This window comes from Candoia aspera, chromosome 9 (assembly GCF_035149785.1).
Source record: "Candoia aspera isolate rCanAsp1 chromosome 9, rCanAsp1.hap2, whole genome shotgun sequence".
In the NCBI taxonomy this organism is placed as follows: Eukaryota; Metazoa; Chordata; class Lepidosauria; order Squamata; family Boidae; genus Candoia; species Candoia aspera.
The window spans coordinates 22,140,762-22,163,271 of record NC_086161.1 but is presented as its reverse complement, the minus strand read 5'-3'; the positions used below and the strand labels follow the sequence as shown (position 1 = coordinate 22,163,271).

At 46.6% G+C, this 22,510-nt stretch overlaps 1 protein-coding gene across 1 annotated transcript in view; it reads right to left on the bottom strand.

Annotated features, from left to right (window-relative positions):
• Positions 1–22,255, bottom strand: part of PLAT (plasminogen activator, tissue type) — a 38,803-nt gene extending 16,548 nt beyond the window's left edge. The window contains exons 1-6 of the mRNA XM_063311008.1: positions 22,208–22,255; positions 5,108–5,197; positions 3,641–3,689; positions 1,957–2,088; positions 1,024–1,137; positions 52–226 (exon numbers count right to left, since the gene is read on the bottom strand). Of these exons, the coding sequence (XP_063167078.1) occupies positions 52–226; positions 1,024–1,137; positions 1,957–2,088; positions 3,641–3,689; positions 5,108–5,167 (530 nt within the window). The 5' untranslated portion in view covers positions 5,168–5,197; positions 22,208–22,255. The remainder of the gene's footprint in view (positions 1–51; positions 227–1,023; positions 1,138–1,956; positions 2,089–3,640; positions 3,690–5,107; positions 5,198–22,207) is intronic.
• Between the last annotated feature and the right edge of the window lie 255 nt (positions 22,256–22,510).

Sequence of the window (22,510 nt, the reverse complement as noted above, 5' to 3'; positions counted from 1 at the left end):
CACGAAGAGTCGGAAGCGACTAAACGAATAAACAACAACAAACCCTCTTACCGGCAATAGTTGTGGTCACCAAGGCCCAACTTCAAGGCATCTGGACGACCTGCATGGAACTGCTTAGAGGCCAAGGTGCTGATCTTCCAGTTCACACACTCAGCACCGCTCTCTGTTGTGCTCCACGTCCCCCTGTACGTGTCCCCAATATCCTGGTAACATACAGCTCTGCTATCTGAATAGGGGAAGGAGAAACATTCATCTGAGTCTCTTTCAAACAGCCTCTGGGGAAGGCTCCACACCCGTTCTGGAACCAGTACAGAAAGCGTAGACCAGGGTTTCTCAACCAGGGTTCCGAGGCAGCCTCGGGTTCCGCGAGAGGTCACTAGGGGTTCCCTGGGAGATCACTATTTATTTAAAAAATTATTTCCAATTCGGGCAACTTCATTAAAGAGCTAAGTTTCATTCTTCATTTTTAGTTTAAGAAGACTGTGAATGCATCTAGACAGGCCTACCCATGAAACGAAGTTAATAATTTTGCAACTTCTGGCCTACATTTGAGCCTGAATGTAAAGGGGTTCCCCGAGGCCTGGAAAATATTTCAAGGGTTCCTCCAGGGTCAGAAGGTGGAGAAAGGCTGGCTTAGACTGTAGAGCTTGCATGGAACTGATCCCACACTCCACTTTCCTTGCTTTTCAAAGCACGAGTTCCTTGAAGTTTCCAATAAATTCACAGCTTCTGCCATAGCTGGATGTGGGTCCCCCTGTTCTTCTCCCTCCCTTGAAGGCCAACACAAGCAACTGGTATCATGTTGGGGCTGAGGACAGACTAGATCCAACCGAAGCTTCTCTTGCTTGGTCCCTTTTTATTGCTAAAATCAGATCCCATCTGGAGCAGGCAACTGTTATTATACGTATTTACACCGAGTGCTGCACTTCCAGAAATGAAGTCTGCAAAGCTAGAGTGAGGGACCAGGGCATGGCTGAAAAACCACCTCCTGGTGGCACACATCTCCTGTCGTTGCACACTCACCAATTTCACAGTACTTCCCCGAGAAGCCTGGAGGGCAGAAGCAAATGAAGAAGTTGGGCGAGTACAAGGCTTGCTGGCAGCGGCCCCCGTTGAAGCAAAGTGGCCTTATGCAGGCTGGGGGAGAGAAAACAACGGCACCTCAGTTTCTCCCTCCACGACCCCATGGTCTTCTCTTCCATTCCTTGGGGATGGAGGGGAGCCATGACTCAGAGGCAGAACACCTCGTTTCATCTGCAGAGCAGCTTTCAAGGGCAGCCCAACGAGAAAGGATTCTGAGAAACAGCTGTTGGGAATGGCTTTCTCCCAGCCCTACGCCCTTCCAGCTAAACTGCATTGGGTGGGCCGATCTCAAATGGTCCAGTATTCTGACTGGGTGCAAATTGTTCCTTCCTGCTTGTGTACTTCCCTTATACAGCCAAGCTTCCTTTTGCCACCTCCTCCCAATCTGCCATAGGCCGAGAGCCAGTCTGCAGTAGGGATTAAGGTGCTGGACTAGAAACCAGGTGACTGTGAGTTCTAGTCCTCCTTTATGCACAGAAGCTGTCTGGGCGACCTTGGGCCAGTCCCTCCCTCAGTCCAAGGACCTGGGACTGAGGGAAGTGGTGGGGTGGGGTAGTGGTGAAGTGGTTGGACTAAGAGTGGGGAGAGCCAGGGACTATTCCCCTCTCTCCCCAGAAGCTCTTTCCCAGCCCAGGAGCCAGTGTGGGATAGTGATGAAGGTGCTGGACTAGGGGCAGGAAGACCTGGGTTCTAGACCGCCCCCCTCAGCCACAGAAGCCCCCCAGGGGACTCTGGGCCAGACCCTCGCTCTCAGCCCAATAGCCTATTTTGCTATTGTGAGCAAAATAGGAGGATGGAGCACTGAGGTGGGATACAAATCTAATAAATAAATAAATACCACCTCTGGATTTATAGGCCCCACCTAGAACTCACCTCTGACAGGCACTACATGGCAGAAGATGCCATTGTTTTCACACCGACAATATTCCATTCGTTCTTTGGCTTGGCGGACCCAACTCTCCTTTTGACGGTAGGTCTGCTGGGTGGATGGGTCTCTGCATCTGACTGTAATCAAAAGACAGGATGTCCTTCCCAGTTCTGAAGGCAGGCACCGGCTCCCTGTTTCCTTCACCATTGTGTGTGTGGCACAGAACAATCTATAACCTTTACCAACTCTCCTCTGCCAAGCTTCATTTTTCCCAAAAAAGAGGAGTTTTCTTCTTCCGAATATTTGGCAAGCCCTTCAAACTTTATCAGATAAGGATTCTCTGTAGCGCCAGTTCACAGCCTACTTATTTGCTTAGGCAGTAGAAGCTGTTTTCATAAAGCTGGTTGACATGAGTGAACAATTGTGTGCATTTCCTGCTTTTACCCCGCTGCAATTGATGTGGATTTATTATTGGCAAGGTTTATTATACTAGGTTTATCTATGATATTTTGTATACCAGCCTGGCATTGTAAGAAGAAAGGCAAATATACACCCATTTTAATATAAAAGAAAGACAGATGAGTGTGCCAAATCTGAAAGCTGACAAAAATCAGCCAGCTCTTCTTTTTTAAAAAGGGCTAATCTCCCTGGCTCTCTAGAGGAGCCTTAGGAATCTTCCCAAGAATCTTGCGGAATCACAGAAGCTGCAGAGAGGGGAATGGATGGCTACTGCTGTTTTGGAAGATCCGTGCAGGCAGTTGCTTACTGATCATAGGATCTGCAGATATTTGCAAAGGCACCGAAACCCCAGTATTTACTCTCATGGCATGTCAGCCGGCCCTGCCCCAAGGAAATGCACTATCAGCCATCAAAATCCCAACTTTTTCCATTTCCAAAATCCTATTTTTCAACAACTGAGCCCAAATGTAAACTGCTGTACTACAGTAGTTAAGATATTAGACCAGGACAGGAACATTCAAGTGTGCTCCCCACTGGACAGGCATTTGTTGGGGTAATTTGGGGCCAGTCACAGTCTCTCACCCCAACTTCATGTGATGATTATGGTGGGGATAAAATGAGAAGAGATGTCACATGTGCCATCAGGAGTTCTGGGGGAAACTATAATGGGGCATGCACATATAAAAAATGTATGAATACTAAATAAATCAAGTAGGTGACAAATTTTTCTGTTTGGGTATGAATTTGGTTATAGTTTTTGAACCACAGATTTGGGCGCACTTGGAATATTGTTTGGATATAAAGAGGATTTGGGTGTTTGAATCTTGGATTTAATTACCTTTGATAGGTCATTGGATGCCCAAACCAAACAAACTGCATTAATGTGATGAGGGAACCCAGCTATTCCCAAAGAGATTAAGCTCTGGACTGGATTCCCCGCTGCCTTCTAGACCAGTGTTTCTCAACCTTGCCAGCTTGAAGAAGTGTGGACTTCAACTCCCAGAATTCCCAGCCAGCCATGCTGGCTGGGGAATTCTGGGAGTTGAAGTCCACACATCTTCCAGTCGCCAAAGTTGAGAAACACTGTTCTAGACTGAAAGATTTCTGGCAGAGGCCTGGGATTTTAAACTCTGTACATAAAATTATGAAAATCAACTGGCTTTAAAATTGTTATCCTCGTAAGACTAACCCACCATGTTCCTTGCTGTCTGCTCCAAATGGGCTCCTTACCTCTTAGCTGACCTTCCCGGCCGCTTCGTATAAGGCGTACAGGAAGTTCCTAGAAAGAAGAAAAGAGGTTGCTTTGAAAAAGAACAACAGAAACAAAAAGCACTCTCAAGAATGGAGGGTTGACTAGATCCCAAGATTTAGGAAAGTGGGGACCATTCACTTTAAAAGCAAAAAAAAAAAAACCCTTGAGTTGAGCTTGACTTCTGGCAACCACTTCTTGATGGCATGATGGAAACACTTTGCATCTGCCTGGGATTCTTCTCAGCTTCTCAATCCAGCCCACCAATTCTGGAATATGCAGATTGTCTCCCCTCTGAGGATAAACCAGGGCTGATCCTGTTTAGCCTCAGATAGCAGCCACGGTCAGCCAAATTTACTTACAGTTCTGCTGTTCCAAAGTGGTTTCTCAAGCCACTTCTTAGTTCTTTAAAACACTTGCATGGTTAAAAAGCTGCTGCCACAGACTTAACACACCCCTCATCTGCAGAAGTGCTCCAGATGCAGAAGTCAAAAGGAGAAGACCTTGTTTTCACTCCTTTGTCCTCTCCTCTCCTGCTTTGTCCAGATAAGAGTTAACATGCTTGTTTCAACATCTTGGGACATCCTTAAAAATCAAGGCCCCAAGTCATAAACCTGAAGGTGGGGAGGAATGAGCACAGCTTCCCCAGAGAGATGAGAGTACAGTGCAGTGGTGAAGGTGTTGGACTAGCACTGGGAAGACTCAAGTTCCAGTCTAGCCTCAGCCATGGAAATTTTGGGCCAGTTACTCGTAGCCCAACCTACCTGAGTCCTTGGAAGAATGGTAGTTTATCAACAGTGGGGTCCATGGGGTGTGTACGTGTGTCACAACTGGCAAGATGGTGGATGCAGTGCCCCAGTGGAAGCCATGCCCCTTTGTACAGATCCACAAAAGGGACACAGCTTGCATGGTGACACCATGGGCACCACCTTCTGATGGTGACACCACCTCCACCATTCCTCTCCTTGAATGCCGTAGTTTATAGATCCAACTAGTGAATGAAAAAGGAATGAAGGAAGGACTTGAATCTAACGGTAGAAGTGCTAGTATTCAAAAGTGGCAGAAGCACTTCATTCCAACCTGCAGGTTTAGCAGACCACACAGAGTAAACAGAATTCCTCTTTAGAAAGCCGTTTGTGATGGATCTTTGATCCAGCTCAGAGATTTGCTGAACTGGAATGTTCTCCCATCAATCTTCCTTCCGTATCTTTCAAATTTCTAAGCCTGTGCGCAGAAACGGTCTTACTTCTCAGCTCTGTGAACCTGGTGGTGAGCGTTTTTGGTCCAAGGACCAAGTAAACATCCTTCTGATAAATAATACGACCAGCGCCAAGCTTAGAATACAAGCCCCATTTATTGATGAGCCCAGAAAAGCCACAGAAAAACACACCCAGGCTGTCCAGAAAAGCCAGAGGGAAACATACGGATTGGCACCACTGGCCCCTTACCTTGACCTGAAGCGTGGTGATTGCTCCCACCAGCAAAAGGAAGAGAAATGTCTGCCGCATTTTATTCCCTTTCAGCAAGCCAGCAAAGGCCTGAAAGACAACCAAGGAGAGACCTTAGTGAAGGGAGGCAAGTTGACTAGTGCAGATTTAATGCAACAGTCTCAGAGCTGCATTTGGGAGATGGGTGGGGGGCGGCGCATGCAAACACCCATCAGCCAGTTCTAGCAGACACACAACCGGAACAGATGGCCGGGGGTGGATTTGTCCTTAGTCAGCTGAAGACCGAGCTGCAGCAGCAGCTGCAGGACTGCACCACTGACAGCCGATTTCAGGCAGCCAGGCTGATCTGCTCACCCGGCTTGCCTCCATCCCATAGTATCGCCCAGACTTGCTGTTTCCTTTCTGGTCCCTCCCTCTGACTGAGTGCTGAAAGTAGCTTCCTTGGCCCAAAACTGGGGTTGTGGTTTTGGCTTTCTGTTTGTCTCGGTCACTGGGGCTTCACTTCCTTGACTCACTCCCCCACTCCCAGCCACAACAGACTTGCAGGGCCTTTAAGTCAGCCCCCAAAGCTAAACCCTTTCCAGTCTGAGAGGGGCGGGGGGTGAGTTTTGGCTGTCCCACCATCTTCATGTCACAGCAGTAGTTGCCAGGTGACCTTTGCCCAGGGCAAAATTTATTTTTCCTCATCCTCAATTTTCCTGATCTGAAAATCATCTTCTGTGGAAATCTTCCTACAGTTTTGTATGGCGCATACCAAGGTATGGCCAAGCAACACTCAGTGGATGGCCCACAACCTCATTTTGGTATCCCCCAGAACCAGCTGCTGACATTCAATAAAAACCATTCTAATTTCTTGCTTTCTAATTGTTTGACTGGGTTTGCACTACACAATTAACCTGGTTATTGACTTAACCTCTTTTTCTAGGTTCACATAATACTTCAGCCTGTAAACTAATCAAACAGGCTAGGCTAATAAAACATGCTAAGCCACAGAAAGCTAACCAAGGTTAGCATTAACCCAGCTTTGCACATGGTGCGAATGCAGCCACTAACTCTTCAATTGCCCTGGTTAAGTATATGGTGTAAACATACCCTTTGAATTTTATAGATGCCAAATGGTGCCAAAAGAAGAAGCTTAATGTACCTATTTTGCCCTATAAGAACCATCCAGAGTTCTGAAAATTAGACAAAGAGCCCAAAATTTTCAGCCCTGTCCCCTAAGATTGTCACTCTGTCACCTGCTGGCTCGGACCCCCATCTCAAATAGAATATTCCTGCATCCTTTGGTGGTCCTCCAAAGTATTTATCAAATATCATATTTATCAAATGTAGACAGTGCTTGGGTTCTTGGGTTGGACTTGGATAGTTTTATTCATTTCTTTGCATGTATATATGCTGGCGTAGGGGTTACCATATATGTATATTTATCTCAAGCCTAAAACCTAAATGCTGTGGGAAAACGGAGACAGAATTAATCAAAACGTAAGGAAGGAGAACTTTCAAATACTGCTAATTAGCAAAGCCATTCGGATAACCACGGATCCTACCTGAAAACCAGGGAGTGGCCAATGTGCTAATTAATAAGAAGAATTGACTAAAAGCAGACAAATTGGCCAATGTTTTCTTGTATCCTGTTCATGGCAGAAAGGTTGATGCATTTTGCAGAGACCAGAAAATAGTTAATACTCTCACATTTCGTATGCAATTATTCCACATTCTCAGATTTCAAGAGTATGTGTGGTTTCATAGCAGTGCTTCTCAACCTTGGCAGCTTGAAGGTGTGTGGACTTCAACTCCCAGAATTCCATGCTGGCTGAGGAATTCTGGGTGTTGAAGTCCACACATCTTCAAGCTGCCAAGGTTGAGAAACACTGGTTTATAGCTTAGAGGAGACTGAAGGATGGGACAAACGTTCTCATCCTTCCTGTGGTATTCTGGAAAGAGAATCCTGCTCTGTAACATCAGGGCCATGGTGCAGTACGAATGCATGATAAAGAAATATAGATTCCAGCAAGGTCCATTCAGGATTTCATTCCCAACTTGCCAGAAAAGACTCCCTAAACCCCTTCTGATCTGAGTGCTGTCTTGTTGCAGCATTATTTTCAAATCCCAGATACTTGGCAAACTTGTACTCTATCTGGCAGATCGATTGCTAGTGAGATCTATATGGATCAATATGCACTAGAAAAGATTTCCCCAAGATGCGCTGGACCTCAACTCCCATAATCCATAGCTATCCCCCATAGTTCAAGGAACAGAGGGAGACACCAAGGAGCTGAAGAACATCTACAGATCTCAGCCTTGGAATTCACCAGTTTCCTTGGCCCATCTCATTTTTATTTCTTTATCTTCTTTGAATATTGACAGAGCCAGAAGTTAGAAAGAAAAGTCGAGCTTCAGAATCAACTTCATTTTCAAAAGTAAAGATGTGACATTTGGGCCATGTAGATATTCTTAGACAATAAAAAATAGTGGGTAACTGCAGCCTAGGACTTTGTTTGAAAGAACAAAGGCAAAGTTGGGTGACAGAGACACTGGAAGCCAGAAGAAGTATCAGCAAGAAGCCTCATCATTGGAAAAAGAGCACTTAGTGACCGGCCATGTTCCCAAATAGCAGCTGTTGTCTGAAAGCAACCATAACAAACCCTCAAAATTTTACAGATATCACTGGCCCAAAAACGTTGCTCGTCCCAGTTCATAAAGGAAGCCAGTCTTACAGCACCGACATTCTGTGCAATTATTCTGCAGATGTTTACACAGACCCAATGAGTTCCATGCATATAGGATTGCAGACCAGGAATCTGCCAGACAAAGGCATTTTTAAATTTAATGACTGCAACAGGTCCCATTCAAAAATGACAACTAAAAAGCCATTCTACAGTCTAAATCCAAGCAAAGGATCCTTGACTAGGAGACAGTGGGCTGAGAAGAAGTTTGATCTTTCACCCCAAGACAAATATTCAGTCACTACAATTTAATTTAAAGCTGGTGGGACCCACTGGGAAACAGAGGGATGGGAGCATGACTGATGAATGAGTCACTTAGCCAGAAACCAGAGCAGAAAAAGAGATAAAGCTTTGGGTTAAAATAATGATGGGCTGTGAGCAAAAGTAAGTTAAGAGTAAATTAACCATTTCAGAGCTTCCAAAAAAACAAATAGAAGGCGGGGGAAGAACAGCCAAAAGACTTTGAATTCCCCATTATTCCACATCAAGGGTGCATAGTTTTCTGGATTAGGCTGCAATTGGTCTGAATCGCCCATCAATGGCTGTTCTCCAAAATGCAATGGGTGAGGCCAGGACAAATGCTAAAGTTGAATTAAGCACCCTATCAGGTAGGTTCTGTTGAGAGGTATGGAGTGATTGGTTGGAGAAGTTCCTAATAGTTCACTTCCTTTTCACCATATAACCAAAAACTGGATCATGCCCAGTCTTCAATAGTTCCTATAGGAAAATACAAAGCTGGCTCAGGTTTCCACATACCTGGTGCCACGTGGAATGCAAGATACGTACCAGACTCAAATGAAACAGGAACCCAAGGCAGGAATTCAGACTTGGTAGCTACCCAAGGGCCACCAGGTACTGATGACCCCATGCTACCCAAGGGACTTCTTGACAAGTGGGATGCTGAGCCTGGTGTTCCCAGTCCTCATTCTAAGCCCCATGCCATGCAGGTCTTACTCCAGTTCTGCTCAATGGGGCTCCTGCCAGCAATGAGCTAGTTTTTTAAAATATGTTTTGGCTGCTATCAGTACTCATCCGGATTTTTGCAGACCAGATATGGCAGCCCTAGCTAGGATTACATGCTCTTAAAGAGTCTTTTCTGGCTGGTTGTATGCTTCTTCTGTGATGTCAACGCAGCACGCCTGCCCTGCGTGGATTTCAGGAGTCAAGGAAGCATTTCTACTTCAGGTTAAAGTTACGCAATGACCGCTTGCAATTGTTCCACAATATGCTATTCACGGTCCAAGCTCAGCCTCACCAGACCAGTGGGTGAAAAGGCAGACTGTAGTAAGTGTTCCACCATGTCCATTTGTATGCCTTTTTTATACATATAACATGTGAAGGAAGCCAAACAAAGAAGAGGAGATTGGCCTAAGGACCTTTAACGAAAAGTACAGTGTAGCAGAGCAAGACTTGAACCAGCCATTCCCAGGCTCGGGCACACCTCATGACATGTGAGCAGACAAAGTTTTTCTCTCTATCGCGGTGGGATGCGTCTGTTGTACTTCTGCCTGATATACACAGCCAGTAAGGTGGAGCAGGCCATCCATGGCCCCAGAGCCACGTGGAGCCCCAACTTTTCTTCCTGTGGCTCAGCCAGCCCGAATCATGACTGCTGAAGCTTGAACTCACCAGCCCCAAGCAGGGAAAGAGATGTCACAAGATGCAAATAGATCACCATGAGAAAACAGCCCCTCAATTCCGCCCCCCCCCATTCAGCCCCATTCATACTGTGGTGTGATCCCACCCACTTTTTAAAAACTTTATTAGACAACAGAATAACATAAACAACATAACCCATAAACAGGACAATCGGCATAATACATACAAATACATATAACAATGAACAAAGAGAAAAGAAAAAAGAAGACAAAAAGAGAAGAAAACAACAAAGCTTATTAAAAAGTGGTTTCCGACTATCTAAACTGTGATTTTAGATCTATAGTTAACTTCTTCTCTATTTTTCCATCTATGTCACCCCTATTTCTATTTGATTGTTTCGTTACTAAATCCTATATACACAGTGTTATTTTTTGCGTTGTCCTTATATAATTGAGAAAAGGTCGCCATTCATTCTTAAAATCGTCCAATTTTTATCATTTAACAGGTCCATTGGTTTTGCCATCTGGGCCAAGTCCATTATCTTAATTGCCCATTCTTCTATTGATGGGGATGATCCCACCCACTTTGTGACCCTCCACCCCACTGAAAAGGATGAGTGTGGGCATGGGCCACCAAAAGACTTCCCACCTTGCAGCAAGTCATAGTGGTTAGGACAGATAAAACTGCGGAGATCCAGGTTTAAATCCTGGGTGTTCTCACAGCCAGTGGTGTCTGCAAGGGCTGCTCAAAAAAGTCAAGATGATGGCCATCACGGTGTGACGGAAGCTCTGTTTTTTATGCGCAAAGCCCATAAAAGCTTCCATCACACCGTTGCAGCCGCCCTCTTGACTTTTTTTGACCGTATCTTGTGGACACCCCTGTAAGCCTTCCAGGATGCCTCCATTGCTGCACCCTGAAGTTCATCTCTCCTCTCTCCTGCAGCTGGAAAATTGCGACACTCAGAAAATCCCAAGGTGGAGAAGAAGTCTTTCAAGATCTCCCCACTGGCCGTGCTTAATGGACGGTTGCCCCATCACGGCCACCATCTCCGCTTGTGTGGCCGTGCCCTGCAGACGCCCCTGCTCTCAGCCAAACCTTCCCTGTGTAGCCAAAGCCACGTGAACACCTCCATTGCCTGCTCTTGCTTTTGAAGGATGACTCACAGAAGAGAAGTTCACAAAGAAGCAAAGGCAAAGGGGAGACGGTTTGGCACTGAACCCAGTTGCTCAGCCAAAGAAAGGGGCTGAGCGCTCAGACCTCAACCCTTCTCAGGTTCAAAGGAAAGCTGTTCCGGATGAATCAGGAAGACCCTAGAGAGGGAGTCGGGGTGGCGTAAGTGCAATTAAACTAGAGCCGTCCTGGCCCACACAAAACCCCAGAAGCATGTTATTTCCTTAGACTCATAAAGTGAAGGAGCCTGAAGTCTCCTTGGCTGAGCCAAAAGCCCGTTTGCAAAACATTCTGTGCTCAAAAAAACATTAAACAGGATAGCTCAACAGGCTGGGTAGTTTCATACATCACGCCGGGCCAGAATGACCTAAGCCCATTTTAGCTTAGCAGGTTACGCAAATCCAGCCTTTTGTTCTCTGGCTGCAAAGACCAACACGCAACTGTCCTTTGGAAAGACTTGCCCGAGCAACAGATTGGGATCGGGTCCAGAGCGGAGGCAGCCCTGCGTTGGACTCTGCGGTGCCATTCAAGGGTACTTAGTGCCCCTAGGACACATTGACTGACAGCGCCACCTCCCGCCAATGGGAAGATTTGCACTGATAGGATGATTCAGGAGTGGTGGCATTGGGCCCCCCTAAGCTTTGGTGCCCCAGGCCAGTGCTTCTCAAACGTAGCCTAAAGCTGGCCCTGGCATTCTGGTCTATGCTCCTAACCCTTTCAGCTGTCTGAAATCATGGACATCCATTGTGGGTCTGTCCTTATGTTTGCCCCAAGCTGGGCCCATAGACTGCACTCCCTAAATGCCCACCCGGCATGGGCTTTCAGCACCGCTAGTGGGCAACAGGTTGGAGAGGGCCCAGAGAAGAAATTAAGAGGGCAGCAGCTCCACCATGTCTTCTCCTCTCTTATGGTGCTGAAATTTTTTGTTTCTTATTTTAAAGCAGGGTTTCTCCACCAGGGTTCCGCGAGAGGTCACTAGGGCTTCCCTGGGAGATCACAATGTATTTAAAAAATTATTTCCAATTCAGGCAACTTTACATTAAAGAGATAAGTTTCATTCTTTATTTTTAGTTTAAGAACACTGTTAATGCATCTGTACAGGCCTACCCTTGAAATGAATAGAATAATTTTGCAACTTCTGGCCTATATTTGACTGGGAATGAGCCTGAATGTGCAGGGGTCCCCCGAGGCCTGAAAAATATTTCAAGGGTTCCTCCAGGGTCAAAAGTTTGAGAAAGGCTGTTTTAAAGGAAAGCATATGGGAATGGCAGATTGTGCAGCCAACATAGGTTGTGATTTGAGCCTGAGAGGGAATGCTAAAATGGGTCTGTTCTAACAACACACTTAATCAGCTCTGCTAAAGGCTGAGTGGTTGCACTTGCCAACATGCTGAGCTTGATTAACATTCATCCTGGTTGATTTTTTTCCCCCAGTGGCGCTGTGTTGTGTGAATCCAACCCATTTGGTTAGTTTTTGGCTCAACACAGGGGCAGGGTCAAAAAAGCCCAGATAACAGCCATAGATGCCTGAAGAGAAATTTAGTCCTGGCAGGAGGTAGGAGAAGTGAAGCGGTCACTTTACCCAAGAAAAGCTGAAAGCATGAGAAAGACTAAGACCTTGTGGTCCTCAAAAAGGGGGTCAGTGAAGATTTTGGATGGGAATTCAAGATTCTGTTGATATTTGTTGTTGTTTATTCGTTTAGTTGCTTCCGACTCTTCGTGACTTCATGGACCAGCCCACGCCAGAGCTTCCTGTCGGTCATCAACACCCCCAGCTCCCCCAGGGACGAGTCCGTCACCTCCAGAATATCATCCATCCACCTTACCCTTGGTCGGCCCCTCTTCCTTTTGCCTTCCACTCTCCCTAGCATCAGCATCTTCTCCAGGGTGTTGATATAACCTGCAGCAATACAGTAGCATTCCTGGAATCCCTGTGGGATCCGTTTCTTGACCTGGCCTACCAGATTATGTCATGTGAATACAACCCTGGAGTAGAATCTAGGGGGGACAATCCTATTTTTCCTGCTTTGCTATCCACTTCTCCTCATCTAGTCTTGCTTTGAGGGATCCAAAACAGGTCACCCTTTCTTTGGATGGGATGACACCATTTGGATGTGCAGAGCTACAACAGCCATGACTTCTAGCCAACACAACCTGGTGTTGCTGGTTGGCAAATGATGGAACGGAGTCCAACAGAACTGGGAGGTCCTGGACACCAGACTAGGAGATTTGAGGTGGACAAGACAGAGCTACATTGACCAATGGATGATTCTGTGGCTGGCTTCAGACATCCTGCTAAGCCATACCATGGTTTCTAGGCTGGGAGTTCTTGGGCCACTGGGGTTTATTTAACAAATCTAGATGACAATAAATCCAGCTTAGCATAAGATGCAAAACCCAGCTAGCATCAGATGTTTTTTTAATTCTTCCTCAAGTAATACTGGCTAGAATGGAGGCAGACCCAGTTTTTTTCACTAATGGAAGTGTTTGTTCCCACTTAGCTTTTCAAATTTTAAAAATACTTTCCAGAGCTTGAGCAAATGGAAGATGAGCACATACACACAGCTCACAAACATTAGTGTTATTTCAATCAGTTTTCAAATCTCTGGAACCCTGTAGCCCCGGGTTTTATTCAATTCAGAAGACAGCCAAGCTTCTGAGACTTTAGAAAATATTGTAGCTTCAGGGGCTTTGAAAACCTAGAATTTTAAAAAGGATTTTGCTGCAGCCATTGAATGGCATCAGATTTTTAGACAAGTCTAAAAATTTAGTTCTAATGTCCTCACTTCACCTTGCCCACTCAGTAAATCCAGGTTGTGTGCACAACCTTGGTTCATGTATGGAACCCTTATAAGCTACAGCTTAATTGCAGTGATGTAGAAGATTATAAGTATCAGAAAGCACAGCAAGTAAAGATAGGGAAGTCCTTACTATGGAGAGAGAGGCAGATAATTTGTTTAATTCCCCTTTGAATGTAAAGTTACTTAACTTTGCATGTTCAAATCAATATACATCCCAAACTTAGTTGCCCTTCCAAATTAGCATCTCTACAAATTCTTCAGTTTGAAAAACCCCTGCATAAAATTGTACATATCTGTAGAAATGATGTATAGCAGTGCACTGAATTAGGAAAAACTGGTTGCAAAAATGATATACAGGAGGGAGGGGGAAGGAAGGAGGGAAGGAAGGAAGGAAGGAAGGAAGGAAGGAAGGAAGGAAGGAAGGAAGGAAGGAAGGAAAGCCAGCCAGCCAAGACTTCTGAAGTTGAACCTGCCTCCTGGTGATTTCATGGACACATCCATGCAGTTTTCTCGGCAGCAGAAGCGAAGCGGTTTGCCACTGCCTTTTCTGGAATGTTTTGTAAGTCTAATGAAAGACTGATCTGGTTCCTTTTCATTCCAGCTCCAGAAGGAATGACGGAATATTGAAGCAAATGACTCCAGTGACTTGGAGTCCAAATCACCACTTAAATTGAGGGCGGGGGGGTAGAAGGAGTTCTGGTTAATTTTCCAATGACTTGGCTTTTTTTTCTCTTGTTTAAAGAAGTCAGTAATTTCCCTGGCCACCAGGTCACTAAGATGCAGGGTGGAAAAGGGAAATGGGATGTGCTTGGGGTTTTTTAAGAAGAAAACTTGCCAGGAGAACAAGGTAACCTCTCTCTCTCTCTTCTGCCTCGTATGAATTCTTTGCAGAATTCTTTCACTCTGTATGAAGGAAGAAGGAAAGTCTACCCATCCACCCATCCCTTCTCTGGACAGGGTGTGAAGATGGCAGGGCCCAGATTTGACCCATCATTAGCAAGAATAAAATGTACCTGTAACTTTCAAAAAAAATCCGCAAGAAGACGGTGACAAACTACTTCTATGCTGTGCCCATAATCACCAGGAGCTGAGAAGTCAGTCGCATAATGCCGAATTGTACTACTTCATGCTATATGTGAAGAAACAGGAGGGTCTGTCATATTGATAATAAACCCCACAAATCCCTCCCCCACCCAGCTATATTAAACACTGCTTTCTGGCACGCTGCTTTTCTGCACGTAGGAATAGGAAAGGGGTTTTCCCCCCCTTGGGGCAGGGGACCATCCAGATGAGTTATGCAGGATGTGCAGAATAATGCCCTTGTGGTTCCAGAAGCCAACCTGGGATCATGCAATAAAGGCCAACAGGAAGTTCAGCAGAAACCGTAAATTGAGAATGGATCTGGGCTTCATGCTGATGTCTTAGGGAAAAGTAGGAGCAGAAAAAGACTTGTCCTGGATCTTGTCAAAGGTTTAGCTAATCTGGTTTGTAATCCTCTTTCCCCCCAAGCGTCAGAACGTGCTGCTACTTCTGGTGTTGAGGATAAAAAAGGACAGGACAGGAGGGCAACGCCACCACTTTCCCACCTTGCTACCTTCAGTGTTGGAGGTAATATTTAGCCATGACTACAGTATTGGCCATTGATGGTTTTATCTTCTAAGCACCTAAACTCTGTCCCTGTTGACAGCTACCACTGTGTCCCCTTGTGGCAACGAATCCCTTAATTTATTCACGGGCCACATGAATACTGCTGTAGTGGTTAAGACATCAGGCTAGAAACCAGGAGATTGTGAGATCTAGTCCCGCCTTAGGCATGAAGCCAGCTGGGGGACCTTGGGCCAGTCACTCTCTTTCAGCCCTAGGAAGCAGGCAATGGCAAACCCCTTCTGAAATCTTGCCAACAACATTTCAGGAATTAGTCCAGGCAGTTTCTAGGAGTCAACGCTGACTCAAAGGCACACACACAAAAATACACTCTTTCTTGATTCCTCCTTTATCTTTCACTATTCAGCTTCATTGGATGACCCCCACCTGGTTCTGGCAGTATTCCACAGAAAGAGAAATAAATGTCACCCCTATCCACTTTCTCCATTCCATTCATAACTGGATAGACCTCTGTGTCTGGGAGCAAAATCCTAAAGTGATTTCAGAGGCAAGTCAGCATTCAAGCAAAGAGACCCTTTATGTCCTTGAATTTGTAACTGGATGTTAACCTGCCAGGGCCAGCCCTAGCATTAGCCAAGGCAAAGCAGTTTCCTCAGTTTCCCAGTCATTGTTGAGAGGTGCCAGCAGATTGATGGGAGAGAGAATTATGTCACACAACTTCCTCTGAGCTGCCTAAGACCTTCAGCTGCAATGATGCAATGAAGAAGGTTGTTCCATTGCTAGTATTGGGAAAAGACTTTAGCACCACTCCAGTTGGCATTTAGCAGCAGGTGAGGGCACCATCTTATTTCACTTATAGCAGGAGGTTCATGGGCTGGAAGATCCACCATTACCTTCAGATTTTATCCTGCTGCACTTAACTGTGCAGCTTGTTCTAAAACCATTGATGCATCTGCTTGAGCACATAGACTTAAAAGGTGTTTTGGACAAATTGTATAAAAAATGAAAACAAATGTGACTCTTCAGGATCCTAAGGTGCACGGCCCATTTTCTGTATCTCTTCATGGTACCAGACACCTCGATTGCCAGCAGGGTGCTGAAGACTGGGTCCTGTTTCCCACCCATTAACGAGGCCGTTCAATGAAGATAAGCTATCTAATTAAAACCAGACGGCCAAAGCGGTCTGAGAAACCCAGAAGTGTTTACAAGCCTAGAAATCTAGCTTGGTAAACAGAGCTCTTAGAAGCAGCTGGGGTTTGTGGTGCAGATGGGGATCTCCCCTCATTTTATCTTCACAACAACTTTGTGAGGAAGGTTGGGCAAAGAGATGCCAAATGGCTTGTAATCACCCTGTGAATGTTAGGGTTGCCTGAGGAATTGAACTGGGGTTACCCTGCTCTCAATTCAATAACTCTGCACCGGTGGTGCCCAACAGTTGGAATTCCAAGGCCGAGACCATCTGAACCTGGCGTTGGCCTATGGCCACAGTGACTAATAGTCATTGGTAGCTTATGCTTTCTCTAATCCCCTTTAAAGCTGTCCCTGCTCGGCAACTATCACAAGATCTTGCACTCTGAACTCCATAATGAACCCGTCAGCCCTTCAAGGTAGATCAGACTAGGAACCCAATGCCTTGTAGGCCCATACTACTTTTACTGTAAAGCCATAGTAACAGAATCTTGCATGTTTGAATGCATTCTCCTCCCCTCTCACTCCTTTATCTTTATGAGAACTAGGGAGGGTCTTGTCAGAGACGTTTACTCAGGTTACATTCCTGCCCCAGACTCAGTCGTCTTTTATCTGACAGTTGTCTTGGTAGTGGCTCTGCCTCCTGTCCCTCAAGGCCATTCCCTCTTCCCTCTACAGAACCAGTGTTCCAAGTCCTTCCTTTAGTCTCCTGAATTTCTCACCAACCAACTTCAACCGCCATTTTTATTTTCCAAGAGTGCCTTCAAAAATCAAGAAATCAGAAGAAATCTGGTAGCACTTTTTATATATATATATATATATATATATATATATATATATATATATATATATATAAATAAAATTAAAAGCATACGTTTCTGTGAGCTGCAGCTCCATCAGATGCAATGGAGTAAATGCAGAAAAATCAGGGTGGAGCTGTGGGGGAAGAGCCAGGTTAGTTTGGTAGCATCCCCAAGGCTAACCAACTTGAATGAGAGCAATAGCTTTCGTGAGCAGTTGGCTAGTCTTGAAGGCACTATCAGACTCCACGTCTACTTACAAAATCTAAACATTCTGGGGTTGGGAGGTATTCTTTGAAATCCAGGACATGCAGCAGGCTGGCATTTTGCTTTATTTTATTTATTTATATTTATTGAACATATTTATAGTGCTGCCCATCTACCCAAGACACCCTGAACAGCTAAAAGATAAAAACAAAACAAAATCACAATCCATGGGATGTAATGTGGCAATCGAGGCCCCTAAATAAATCTCACAACAACAGGTAACACTGGCACTCACATCACAGCTCCATCAGCATCCTGGCCCCAGTGCCTGGGGAAATCGCCAGGTCTTCCCAGAAGGCCAGCAAGGCTGGAGGTCGACTGTGTCTCAGGTAAGGGCTGATCCAGAAGACACACATTATGCCAGAGAAGGCATGCTTCTGAGCACCCACCATTGGGACCCAGAGCATGCCCGCTCTGCCCAATCTGGCGGGATGGGCAATAGATTGCAGCGAGGGAGCTGCTCTGCTACGTGCGAAACCCCGACCCAGAATCAGGTTGTCTACGAATGTTTTAGCACCAGGGTCCCCACAAACATGCGTCGCGCCACAGGCGAGAGGTGGCCCCTTCCGGCTGCGCTCCGCCCCTCTGACGGACAGCTCTCCGCACCGGGCTGGGTGGCCCGGCTCTCTGAAGCCCACCAAGGCTTCTCGGCGCGAGGGCTGACTTTCAATAGATCGCAGCAATCTATTACTCATTTTATTATATTTTATACTTTTGTCTTACTCTTTTATCTCTTTTTTACCTTACTGTATTTTATCATATTTTATCTTGCCTTCGTACATTTTATCTTATTCCATTTTATCTGTTTTTACGGTACTCTATTTTATTGTGGCTGACGCCCAACTTTTTGATATGGCCAACTGACTAATCAATAAAGTTATATGATTGTATATTGTATTGGTGGGATGGGCAAAAACCATCAGAAAGAAGCAGAGGCAAGTGACCTGGCCCCATGCCACGCTGGGTGTTAAAAGTGACAATCGGTCTGCTAGGTTTCCTTTTAGTTCTTCTCTGGATTCCTCCCTTTTGTGTGGAGGAAGCAGCTGTCCTCAAATTGTTCTGCTACTTGCTTTCCTCATGCTGCAAAACCAAAACTGTGTCCCTCTCCGGCAGCGTAACAGGGAATCTGGCGAATATGCTACCGATGAGCAAGATGCAAGACAGACAAAAGAGCGAGCTGCTGCCTGAACTGGGCCAGACCTGTCTTCAGTTCTGATACACAGAAGGAAAGAGAAGCTTCCAGGGGTCACTGTCTTCCCCACCCTGGCTTCCTCTACGTTTCATTTATTTCTTTATTAAAATGTTGAGGACATGTTTCATTAAAAGGAAACCCAGGTGTGTCAGGACTGCAAGGCCCAGCATTCCCAGCCAGAATGCTGTCAGTTCACAGGGCCAAATTTTCTCCTGTAATTGACATCTCTACAAAATGTTGCATCCCTGGGATATCCCAATAGAAAACATAGAGGCTGGTCATTTCCTGTTGTTTCTCCCCCTGTTAAAAGTGGATGGCGTTACCTTATCAACCTTAGGAGTATGACTTACCAGAAAGATCTCAAACCCAGCAAATTTATTTATTTATTTATTTATTTATTTATTTCATTCATTCACCGCCCATCTCTCCCCTACGTGGAGACTCTGGGCGGCTTACAATAAAACAGGATTAAAATTCAAAACCATTACAATACAAAACACAGTAAAAATACAATAAAACCTACATGGCGAAAAGATCTTAATCAGTCTGTGAGTGTCACAGGCCCCTCAGAATCACTTCACGGCGCTAGCCACCCCCAGCTGTAATTATTCCCCCTCCCGTTCCAAGCCTGCAGACAAAACCAGGTCTTTAATCTTTTGCGAAAGTCCAGGAGCGAGGGCGCCTGTCTCAGCTCCGGGGGAAGGGTGTTCCAAATGCATCTTGGAAGGAATGGTTACCACCTGCAAGGGTTTCATAACTTTTTGAAACATGGTGCAATTTAGGCAGCAGCATATGCTCTATGAAGGAAGCGAGTGGGTTTTGCTAACCCAGATTCAGCGGTTCCTGTGATGGGGAGGTCAGCCACAGGGTGCATTCACAGAACACGCTTAACCAGGTCAGTTAAGGTACCTCGACAGGTCTGATGAAATCTAACAAGACTTGATGTTTTTGTTGTTGTGGCTCATTGTGCTGTGTGAACCCAGCCTCAGGTTTTTTGGGTTTAGAATTCAGTGCACTGTATGAATCCAGAAAACTCAGGAACCAGCTGTGTGGAAGCACACAGAGGCGAGCTTGCTGTCTCCCCACCCATTCCAGCAGAACGTTGTAAAGAAATGATGGAAAGGAGCTTGGGACTCTGTCTCTCTGCCCATCCATCGGCAGGAGCGGAGCAGAACTGGCACTCAGTTTGCCTGGGTGGATGTGACGGAGCGTGAGGGCGACCTTGGGGAACAGAGGGAAGGGATGCTGCCGGGGGAACGCTCAGATAAAAGGAAAGGGGGTCCGGGAGAGGGTGACGGTCTAGAGAAGAAACTTAGGAAAGACCCTCCCTGGCCACTCAAGCGATAAATAGGGAGGGCGGGAGCTTTCTACTTCCAGACTTGCAAGATTCTGTTAATGTAGCCTTACACTAAAGTAGAATTAGCTCATCTGGCCGTGTTTCCTGTCTGGTCTATCTGGGAAGGCTGACAGTGGAAGAAGACAATGGCAGAAAGTTAAGCTTTTCATCAGTTGGTTCTGGCCAGGGAATGCAGAGAAAAACATTTCAGAAAAAAATTCTCCCGGGGTCCCTACTTGAGGAGCAATAGGTCATAATGGTGCCCCAACTACTCCAAACTTAAGCCCCCCTTCCTCCTGGTCACATGACCCGGAGGGGAGCTATTATTAAAGGGGGAGAAAGAATCCACAAAGCCGCCCTCCCTGGTTAAAACCACTTTCCGGGCCCAGCAGAACCTGGCATGATTTGCGCTCTGCCAAATAAAAAAAATCCTCTCTTCACCTCCTTCTGCTGGAGATGAGGATGCAATCCTGAGCGCCCATCAAACTTCTTAAGGAGAGCAGTCTGATCTCTTTGCACTCCCCTCTTGACTTCCTGCTCTGTATGCCCCCATTTCTCCAAGAAGTTCTGGTTTCTTGACAGTTTTCTCTAACAACTTAAGTTATTTTAGGGTTGGACAATCCGGGACTCTCCAGGTCTTTATGGGCTATAACTCCCACCTGGCTAGGGATGAATGGGCATTAACCAACACGACAGACCCCGTATCATACAGGGAGCTCCCAGGATGAATAGGGATTTGAACTGGCTTTCCCCATCTCCTAATCATGCACCTATTTGGTTGCGTTTACACAGCTCAGAACTGCAAATCAATCTACTACATTCTAGCCCCATGTATTGTGTTCAGCCAGCCCTTGTGATTAATTTAAGCTTGTGTGAATCAAACCCAGAATTCAGGAAATTCAATAAACTACAGTTCGCTGTGAATTCATATTGCTAATTATGAATAAGTTGCTTCTTGCCACCCGGCTGGCTGGCTTTCTACAAAGGACATGCCTCAAGTCTGGCATTGGTATGATTTTCATGCAGGAACAAGGAAGGGTTTAGAAGAAATGTATGGAGCAGACTACTAAATACAGTAGCTCAGTGTTTAATGCAGTGTTTCCCAACCTCAGCAACTTTAAGGTGTGTGGACTACTATTCTCAGAATTCCCTGGCCAGCATGGCCAGGGAATTCTGTGAGTTGAAGTCCACACACCTTAAAGTTGCCATGGTTGAGAAACACTGATTTAATGCTTTCTTTCTTTCTCTTTTCTGGACAACAATTGACTATGACAGAATATGATTAATGCTGTCTTTCCTGAGTTGATTTCTTTTGTAATCTGAACCCAATGGGCCAGTAACAGGATCTGGGGGAGGGCATTCCAAGCAGTTGCATTTTTAGGGGCAGTCAATGTAAGTCACACGGGAAGAGAATATAGGGCCATATTTCCTCCAGGGACAAAAGATGCCTTCTGGAGACTCACAAATACACTGAGCACTCTCCCCCACCTGTTTCTATAATCTCAGTCCTCCCCTTCTGGTGCTCTTTCTGGGCCCTTTCGCTTCTTATCAGGCAGTGGCAGCATTAAACACACACACACACACTATGCACACTATTTTTAAAAAGATATATATAGAGATGAATTTGGCTGTTGTTCCAATAAATGGACCACTGGACTGGTTGAGGACCCCAAATTCTCTTTCCCCCTCTTGTGCCCCCCCCCCAATGTGTTGGACTTTATTTCCTACACATCCCAGCTGGCAGAGGTGAATCCAGAAGGCCTCAGATAGGAAAGGCCAGTTCAACTTCCTCCCTTGTGATAGGCAGTCAGGGATGTGACCACCAACATGCTTAACCAGGTCAAGTGAAGATGCCAAGCTAAGCATGGCCCTTAGTTGGGTTCTAAGCTTTGCATGCTGCCCCCACCCCACCTATTCCATTAATTTAAGACCTGATGAATGGTGCAAATCGACACAACGGGCGAATTGAGGAGCCAAGGGTGGTGTGTCTTCCCTACTGTACCTCCGTTTAGCACATCCCTGCTTTGTCAATAGAACCTGGTGGTGGTGAGAGGAGGCGAAGAAACAGCCTCAGCTGTGCTGTGGCACCTGCCATCAGGGCTCAGCGCCGAAACAGGGAAGGGCAGCACCCCCTTTTCGGAGCCAACTGCATCCTTAAGCGCAGCCTGACCCGACCTCTTGCTCCCCGCGCATGCAACTCTCACACCCCACCGCCAACCCGGAGCGCAGCCTAAGCCGAGCCACAAGCCCCCCTCCCTGCCTCCAGAGCTGGGAACGGGCCTCAGGTGTTGGGGCGCTTCAGCCCGGCAGCAGGCTGGAGCCCCTCCTCCCCGCCCCGTCCGCCTCCCCTTCCCCTTCCCCTTCCCCTTCTCCCCGGGCCGGGGGCTGAAAAGAAGCCAGCGCGCAGCAGCCATTACCTGCCCTTCCGCCGGTGATGCCTCGGTCAAGCCGCCGCGGGAGATGCTCCGCTCCGCTCCGCTCGCCCGCCGCCGGCCCTCGGATGCTGCCGTTCAGCTGCGCTCCGCTTAAAACTCCTGCAGCCCGGAGGGCGGAGGCTCCGGCGAAGGGGCGGGCTTGCCGCAGTCCGCGCAGCCAGGCGAGGCGGGAAGGGCCGGCGGGGGGCTTCTCCGGGCGGGGGAAGGAGCGCGGCGCAGCCAGGCGGGCCACGGGGATCCGGGCCTGCGCGCCCAGGCCGCGCGCCCCCCGCGCCGAGAATGCCG